A 9961-nucleotide genomic window follows, 5' to 3' on the forward strand; every position below is an offset into this window, starting at 1 on the left:
TGTGTGTCTGTGTGTGTGTGTGTGTGTGTGTCTGTGTGTGTGTGGAGGTCCTTTCATGTTGTTGTAAGGACATGAAAATGGAAATTGAGAGTCAATTATCAATAATCAATCCTGATCAAACAGAAACATTCAATGACTTTGAACTTGACAGTGAACAGTGGATTTACAGGACGTGACATCACTTCCTGTCGGTGTCCAATCAGAGAAATCAGATTCTGAAGATGTTTTTTTATTTCCTTCAGTATCACAGTGATCCAGTGAGATTAGCTACTCTTATTTTGAAAGTCTGACTGACACTCTGGATTTAAATGACCAGTTGACAGAGAAGCAGGAAGTCATTGTGGCTGTGGTGGTGCAGGGCATGGTCAGCCATTGTGTAGTTCAACAACACAACACAACACTGCAGCCTGTTCTGACATTGTGGCAGAATAATGATGCTGCTTACTTTGTGTGTGTATGTGTGTGTGTGTGTGTGTGTGTGTGTGTGTGTGTGTGTGTGTGTGTGTGTGTGTGTGTGTGTGTGTGTGTGTGTGTGTGTGCGCGTGCGCGTGCGCGTGTGTGGCACTCAGATGAGATGGTGCTGAGTAGTTTCCTTAAGAGCATGGTGAGCAGGGTTAGCAGGGTTAGCATGGTAGCATGGTGAGCAGGGTTAGCATGGTAGCATGGTGAGCAGGGTTAGCATGGTAGCATGGTGAGCAGGGTTAGCAGGGTTAGCATGGTGAGCAGGGTTAGCATGGTTAGCATGGTAGCAGGCTGAGCTGTGAACTGGGGCTCTGCTCACTGGTTTCAGACTCGTGACAGACGACCTGGTTTCTACTTCCAGCTGCTTCCGACTCCAGAGAAACTTTATTGATCCTCTGAATTCTCTCATTACACAGTTTGTGTTTCTGCTGCGTCAGTGTTTCCTCTGGATAATCAAGGAGTTTAATCACAGAGCTGCAGGTCACATGACCAGAGGACGTGTGAGATAGGAACACGTCAGGCACACACGTGTCTGACGTGTCTCACATTGTCTTCAGGTCACTGAGGGACAGATGTTTCATGTTCTTATGAGGACGTCATGTTCAGATCATGAGATGATTGAGTCGTTGATGGTAAACAGTAGAGAGAGAATCACAACCTGTGAGCTGAGGTGATGACCTCATGATGTGGTGAGAAGACGTGTGTGAAGCTGGTTGAACCTCGATCCTCGGTCCAGCTCCTGGTCACTCATCTCCACTGAACACCACCTGTTTGCTCTTCATCTCGGCTCCGGGTCGTCTCACCGGCTCCTCGTCACTCGTTCATGTCCACGACGTGTTGGACGGGATCAACTTCCTGAAATCACAGAACAGAAACTTCTTCCTGTGGTGACTTGTGGTCCTGGTGAAGATGTTCATCTGTAAGTGCTGAGAAGAAACTCACTTTGCTCTGGTTCCCGTTCATTTATTCATCCCTCTCTCTCTCCCTCTCCCTTCTCTCACTCTCTCTCACTTGATGGCTTTCGATTTGTCTTTCCATTTACTCCCCCCTCTCCACTTCCCCCCCCGCACTCAGACAGATCCTCTTTCAGCGGAGGAGTGGAAACACCTCGGCCTGTGATATTGGCTCGTTGCTCTGCAGTGATTTCCATCACTGCTCATGATACAGCAGGAGTATGGGGGGGGGGGGGGGGCAGACTGATGGACGGAGGGACACTGCTCCAGTGTGGACGGATCATAAACTGAAGACTTGTCCCTTTAAACCTCGAAACACTTACTTCAATCTACTGAAGCAGATTCTGACTGCTGAGTGAAGGTCACTTCCAGCCTGAGGCTGGAGGAGGGGGAAGCTGAGTGTCTCACGTCCCGGTGACGTTTAATGACGTCTTCGCTTCAGACTCGTTGTCCTCTGCTTCCTGTCCTCACACCTGGTGATGGTCTCGTGTTTTTGTCTGGACGAACAGAAACTGAGACCTTTGTAAAGGATGACGCCCACGTTCTCTTCCTGATTGGTTCTCGTCAGTCACATGACTCGACTAGCAGCGGTGAACACAAAGCGTCTAACAGTTCCACCATCACATTCACTTCCTGTTTACACCACATGACCAGTGTACGTGAACGGTCATGTGACGTGTGTTGTCATGTGTGTCCGTGTGGACAAGGTGGCTTTAGTTTTATAATGAGCAGCTTCAGGCTGATCACATGTCCAGGAACATGGATAGAACACGTCAGAGCAGGAAGTGAGGTGTGTTAATGTGTCTCTTTGTGTTTCCTCCGACAGACACCGACTACATCAGCGAGGAGGAGAAACACAAGGTGGAGCTGATGTTGGCGTTTCTCACGGAGGAGTCCAAACAGGCGGCGGCGAGCACAGCTGTAAGTACCAACACCGCCAGGCAGCCATCTTAGATCCCCCTTAGGTCAGAGACTTTAACACAGGTTACATTTAAACATGTCAAATATGATGATTGGCTTATTGGGTAGAAGGGGCGGGACCTGTGTCTGCTTTCTCTGGTTTGTTGTGGATGACATCAGAGATGATGACATCATCAGGAAGTAATGTCACACAGATCAAAATGTGGTGGACGACCACGCCCCCCTGTATCTCTGCCCCTCTTCCCCTCTGCAGCGCCCCCTGTGGAGGCTTCAGTCGTCTGTCTTTGTCCTTCTCCAAAGTGAGTTTGGTGAGGGACAGGTCGTCCTGTTCAGGGACAGGAGCTTCAGTGACTCAGCAGTTTGACCGGTCGTCCTGTTCAGGGACAGGAGCTTCAGTGACTCAGCAGTTTGACAGGTCGTCCTGTTCAGGGACAGGAGCTTCAGTGACTCAGCAGTTTGACCGGTCGTCCTGTTCAGGGACAGGAGCTTCAGTGACTCAGCAGTTTGACCGGTCGTCCTTCAGAAAGCACTTCCTGCTCCTCCTCTGCAGAGGAAACCTGATCCTCCTCGTCCACTCACCACACTGGCATTCATTATTGATGAGACACACACACACACAGAGCTGCAGCGTTGGTGTTGTTGTAATGGACGTCAGATTGTGTTGTTGTCGTCAGACTGTACGCATAAACACACAATCTGTTTCCACAAACCCACTAATGGAGCCTCACTCTCGCTCTAATGACGGGAACTTCCTGCTGCGTCTGAGCAGCCACACTCAACGCCAGCCGGTGTGAGTGTGAGACAACTGTACACAACTGTACACAACTGTACACAACTGTACACACCTGAACATAGCAGTACAGAGCAGAGTACAACTGTACACGACTGAACACGCCAGTACACAACTGTACACAACTGAAAACGACATAACACAACTGATCACAGCAGTACACAGCAGTACAAAGCAGTACACAGTAGTACACAGCAGTACACTGCAGTACACAACTGAACACAGCAGTACAAAGTAAGGCTGAACGATTTGGGGAAATAATCAAATATTTTTTTCCAAATATTGCGATTTAATATGCGATTTTTTTCTTTTATCCTCTTTTCCCCCCCAAAAAACCATAATGAACGATTTAAATATGATCAACACAATGTTAGATACAATTACTGTACAATATTCTTTCCCACATTTTAATTTAACGGCTCATTACAGAAACAAGAAGAACAAATCAGTGTGCACTTAAGTAATTTAATCAAAGTCATTGTAAGTATAAACACAAGGCATGCACTTTTTAAAACCTGTGTGCAAAATGTACCATCTTGAGAATGTTTTTTTTTTTTAATTATAGGCGTCTTACTGATCCCAAGTCAGTAACATTTGCACTGTTGAGAAGGATACTTTCAAAACGTATTCCGTTACAGAATATAGAACACGCCCAAAACTGTAATCTGTAACGTATTCCGTTACATTAAGTAATCTGAGTAACGTATTCTGAATTCTTGGATTACTTCCATATTGAATTACATTTTATAAGTGTAGGAATGCGGCGTTGTTCTAATTGGTGGAGCAGCAGCAGTTTCTGGGATCAGCAGCTCCGTAGATTCCCGTTCATGTCCGGGTGGTCGTGCAGCGATGTGGAGGTCCCCCCCCCCCCTCATGCTGAACACGTCCTTTCTCGCAGATGTGCATGTAGGTCCCGGAGCACGGCTTGCTTTCCGGTGAGTTATTTTCAGGTCCGCCTCCCGCACCGCGGTCAGCAGCGAGATGAGCTCGCTCTGTGAGTCCACCACGTCGGCCGAAGACTTGAGGAACCTGTAGGTGATCCTCGCTTTCTTCTGGATCAGGAGTTTTGTGGTCCTGTGGCGTTCTTGCTGTGGGTGAGCACAGCAGTCCAGTGCCCTACTCTCTTTCGCACGTTTTAATCGCACACGTTGCGATAAGAAAATCGTGTTTTATCATATCGCGATTTTATTGCAAATGCAACTAATCGTTCAGCCCTAGTACAAAGCAGTACACAGCTGTACACAACTGAACACGACATAACACAACTGAACACAGCAGCACACAGCAGCACACAGCAGGACAGAGGCCGGTTCTCCTGCAGCCTCTGTAGCAGTTAAATCAGTGATGGTTTGAAAGCTGCTGGAGTCTGAGTCTCAGTTTCCATAAACATGAGCAGAGACACCAGCTCTGATGTCCCAGCAACAGATCAACAACACTCTGTCACTGTCCCCTACACTGGGGGGGGGGGGTCTGTGAGGAGCCATGCTCTGTGTGACCGGTGGAGTGAAGAATCACATTACCATTACAGTTTCCCCTCCCTGTCCATCGCCCCAGCTGACCCCTCACGTTGAGCTCCTCCTCCTGGACTCAGCTGCTCGTCACTGCCTCATGTTCATGTTTATTCTTTATTGTTTATAAAACAGTTTTTTAAATGTCTTTAAAAGCAGGTTCCTCAGTTCATTAGTCAAACTTAATATTCATTTGTGTGTTTCACAACCTGTTGGCAGCGTTAGATGTCTACAGTCCTGACATGTTCCTCACATGTTCTTCACATGATCCTGGTATTGTTCCTCACATGTTGATATCATGTTCCTGACATGTTCCTCCCATTTTCCTGACATGTCCTCACATGATCCTGACATGTTCCTCACATGTTGGTATCATGTTCCTCACATGTTCCTCACATGTTCCGGACATTTTCCTGACATGTTGGTATCATGTTCCTTACATGTTCATCACATTTTCCTCACATGTTCCTTACATGTTCCTCACATGTTGGTATCATGTTCCATACATGTTCCTTACATCATCATCACATGTTGGTATCATGTTCCTCACATGATCATCACATGTTCCTCACATGATCACACGTCTTTTTCTCAACAGAAAAACTGAAAATGTCAAATCATTTATTCATGGTCAGATTATTAGGAACGTTTTCTAAATTGATCTCATTTCCTTTTCTTCTTCACCTAAGCTAACTCCCCCCCCCTGTTCCCAGTCTCTATGCTAAGCTAAGCTAACTGTTGGTCTTGTGTCTCTCAGCCGACGAGTGAAGAAGATCTTTGTCCGATCTGCTACGCTCACTCCATCTCTGCTGTGTTCAAACCCTGTTCACACAAGTCCTGCAAGTGAGTCACTACACACACACACACACACACACACACACACACACACACACACACACACACACACACACACACACACACACACCGTGTTTCCTGGAGGGTCGTTTTTACCATGTGTCTGTCCCGTGTCCCCTGACGAGTCAACATGGAGACATTGAAAAGACAGTGATTTTTTATTGCCATGGAGACAGACGGACACACACCAGGACCTGATCAGCTGATCAGGAACAAGTTCACTCTACTTCCTGTGATGAACAGAATCACTTGATAAAAGCCTTTTCACAATAAATGTCCACTTCCTGTCCCAGTGACAATAATGAATACAACTCATTAAAGTTGAATAAATGAAAGTCTTTCAAACGTTGACACTTCTACGACCTCTGACTCGTCACCATGTCCCGTGTGTTGACCCGGAGGAGGCAGGGCTGTGACCTGTACTGCAGCCAGACACCAGGGGGCGATGGAGCTTCATGTTCATTTGTTGTGTTTGTGGACAGTGATGATGAAACAGATGTTGACCAGATGTGTGTCTCTGTGTTCAGAGCCTGTATCAACCAACACCTGATGAACAACAAGGACTGCTTCTTCTGCAAAGCCACAATCACTGGAGTGGACGACTACAACAAGCCAGCCTCCTAACACACACAGACACACACAGAGACAGAGTCACAGAGACACACACAGAGACAGAGTCACAGAGACAGAGTCACAGAGACACACACAGAGACAGAGTCACAGAGACACACACAGAGACAGAGACGCACAGAGATACACACAGAGACAGAGTTACACACAGACACACACAGAGACACACACAGAGACAGAGTCACAGAGACACACATAGAGACAGAGACACAGAGACACACACAGAGACAGAGTCACACACAGACACACACAGAAACAGAGTCACAGAGACACACACAGAGACAGAGACGCACAGAGATACACACAGAGACAGAGTCACACACAGACACACACAGAGACAGAGTCACAGAGACACACACAGAGACAGAGACGCACAGAGATACACACAGAGACAGAGTTACACACAGAGACAGAGTTACACACAGAGACAGAATTACACACAGAGACACACACAGAGACAGACAAACACACACACAGAGACACACACACAGTGACAGACACAGATACACAGACATACAGTATATACACACAGACACACAAACACACAAACACATATACACAGAGACATACACACACACAGACACACACACATATACACAGAGACAGAGACACACACACACACACACAGACAGACAGAGACACACACAGAGATACACAGACATAACGTATATAAACACAGACACACACATGTATACACACAGGAAGTCGTACCTTGTGTTGTGTGTTTTTGATGATGAATATTTCACACACACAAACATGTTCATGATCCAAACATCTGGAGATTCTGACTGTGACTTTTAAAACCTTGACTTTAACAGTGACTCTGAAGCCACAGGACAACTCTCACTGTTAAACAGACGGGGGGGGGGGGGGGGACTTCACTTAAATAACCTCAAGCTTCGTTCACGTTGTCGCACAAACACACAGTTTCATCAGATCCCGGATCAGTCGAGTTCCTAGAAGCTGACGTGATCGAGCTCCAAATCAATTCACGGGTTTGTTTATCATAAAGTTTCTTTCTTACTGAGCTGATTGAGATCTGTTTATGATTAATACTGCAGCCACACACCAGGGGGCGCCCCAGGTCAGGTCGTCCATCTTTATTTACAGTCTGTGATTTTAACACACAAACATGTAACGTCCCTGAACAGTGAGTTTCTAATGTCGGACGATGAATTCTTAAACTTGTGTTTTTGTTTGTGTCGATTTTCACTTTTAAAAGTTTGTTGTGTTTGATTTTGTTTGTTTGACGAATTTAACTTAATTAAATTCTCATTGAATGAAGGAAACTGAAAAGGGAAAAGATTGATATCATTTGTGGATGTCAAGAGTTTCAAATAGGTTTTAAATCATTAAATGAGAAAAAGAAAAGTTTAATAAACAAATTATTACAATTTTAAATGTTTATTATCCAATTTCAATTTCAGTTTCCTTTTTCTTCTAACATTTAGTTATAAGCTCATTATCCTGAGTTTACATTACTTTTTATTTCTGGGTTAAATTGAGCGAATGTATTTAAATGTTGAATTCTTCTTTTTTTAACGAGGTCATAAACGCGCTAGCTGCAGTGAGTCATGTGATCGTTGACTCTGGGTTGATCTGGTTTGACTTATCGGTGACGGACGTGTCATCGAGCGTGTGATGTTTCTCTGACTGTGAAGTGACGGTGGTACTCTACAGTATTTAAGCATGTTTGTGGGTGAACGTCGGGCTAGCGTTAGCGATAGCACTGACAAATATTTTTGTTTCTGTTTCGCCGTGTTTCGGGGAACGAGGGATGAACAGAGGATTTCAGAGGAGGAGGAAACTCTTGCTTTTCATTTCCTCTTGTTGAGTTCACATATATCGACGATGTAACTGTATTAAATTATTTATCCTGAACTGACGCGTCTGCTGCTTTGTTCTTTATCTTTCTGTGGTAGTCAGTATTTGTAGTATTTAAAGTATTTCCTCTTTACTAGTAACATTATGTCTCCACTGCGTCATAGAAGCTGTTTTAAATGATCCTTGTGGTATTTTGACCAAAACATTTCATTAAGTCACAAAGGAACCAATTCAACTGTGGTGAAGTGGGCTTATGATGGGTTCTTTAAATTCATCAGTAGAATATAATTAAGAATCAATGTTCATGTAAATGAAGAAGCTGCTAATTTCACTTCCTCTTGTTCTGTTGAGAAATGAAATCAGTCGAGATGTGAAAGATCAAACATTTGAAGAGGGAAACAAACAGAAGACGAGTGAAGGAGGAGAAGAAGGATCCTAACAGGACTTTGTCGCCACCTGGTGTTTGCAAGCAGCTTACACACCTTAAATAACTCAAAACTTTGGCTCAAATCTGAAACTAACCATTGAATATATGAGTACTGTTCTTACACTAGAAGCTTTTGTCTTCATCGTGTTTTATTTGACTCAAATACGTTTTTTAATATGAAAACTCAAAACAACTTTGACAAACAGCTTCTGTTGGTCTGGAAACCATCTGAAGGGAGACCTAAACCCTAAACCCTAAACCCTCACCCACTAAGTGTCAGTTCACTACACGACCTGATGATGGCGCTGGATGGAAAGAAGATCCTTATGCCTGCAGGGTTCATCCTCTGGGGACCATCAGCTCCAGGAGCATCATGTTTGTCACCTTGAATCTGAATCTGAATCTGAATCTTTGCTGTTTGAGCGAAGCCGCCAGAGAGGAAGAGGAAGGAGGTGGAGCTCGTCTTCATCATCACGTGAACACAGCAGACGGAGGTTCTGACCCGGAGGAGATTCCATCTTCTCTGATCTGAGATCAGCAGCTACCGACACAGAGGGTCAGTCACTTCAATACGAGGACTCACATGTCCCATATTATAACACTTATTCTGGCCAGAAGCGCCTTTTGAGTACTTCAAGCTTTATGTACTAATTTCTACATTTCTCTATATATATAGAGATATATATATATATAGAGATATATATATATATATAGAGATATATACTTTATATTTAAAGGTATAAACACACACACAAGTTAAACCTTAAGGTTCTTAGATCTTAAATCTCCAAATGTAGATCTTATATTTTGAAACCTGAAGGTGCACAAGTTCCCTCCCCCCATCCGTGTGTGCGTGTGTGTGACAGCGTGTGTGTTTGTGTGTGTGTGTGTTTGTGTGTGTGTGTGTTTGTGTGGTTACAGGATCACACACCACCCACTGCTCTGGCCTGCGTTGTCATGGTAACTGCAGCAGGTTCACGTGTGAGTGTTTTCAGATTCAAAATCTTATTTTATAAACTTTATATTAATAAACTTTATAAACAGTTCAAAGAACACAGAGACAGATCGTACATTCAGTTCAGACCTGGATCATAGAACAAACACAGCCCGGAAATTATATCAATATATTATCAAACAATAGAATAAAATAAAATAATATATTGTTTGTTTAATTTGATCTGTTGCTTCAATCTTACGTATGGGGGGGGGGGACTCAGCTCGATAAGAAGAACAAAGAAGAAGAGTTGTTGATAATGGAAAGATCAAGCTGCTGTGGTTCTGCAGATTAAGTCAAACTGGTTCCTGTGGTTCTGCAGATTAAGTCAAACTGGTTCCTGTGGTTCTGTAGATCAAGTCAATCTGGTTCCTGTGGTTCTGTAGATCAAGTCAAACTGGTTCCTGTGGTTCTGCAGATCAAGTCAATCTGGTTCCTGTGGTTCTGTAGATCAAGTCAAACTGGTTCCTGTGGTTCTGCAGATCAAGTCAAACTGGTTCCTGTGGTTCTGCAGATCAAGTCAAACTGGTTCCTGTGGTTCTGCAGATCAAGTCAAACTGGTTCCTGTGGTTCTGTAGATCAAGTCAAACTGGTTCC

General features: G+C 44.4%; 1 protein-coding gene across 1 annotated transcript in view; it reads left to right on the plus strand.

The window, feature by feature from the left end:
• LOC133973270 (E3 ubiquitin-protein ligase RNF123) overlaps nt 1-8000 on the plus strand; it is a 50435-nt gene extending 42435 nt beyond the window's left edge. The window contains exons 38-40 of the mRNA XM_062411027.1: nt 2242-2336; nt 5392-5477; nt 6017-8000. Of these exons, the coding sequence (XP_062267011.1) occupies nt 2242-2336; nt 5392-5477; nt 6017-6113 (278 nt within the window). The 3' untranslated portion in view covers nt 6114-8000. The remainder of the gene's footprint in view (nt 1-2241; nt 2337-5391; nt 5478-6016) is intronic.
• The last annotated feature ends 1961 nt before the right edge of the window (nt 8001-9961 follow it).

This window comes from Platichthys flesus, chromosome 2 (assembly GCF_949316205.1).
Source record: "Platichthys flesus chromosome 2, fPlaFle2.1, whole genome shotgun sequence".
Classification (NCBI taxonomy): domain Eukaryota; kingdom Metazoa; phylum Chordata; class Actinopteri; order Pleuronectiformes; family Pleuronectidae; genus Platichthys; species Platichthys flesus.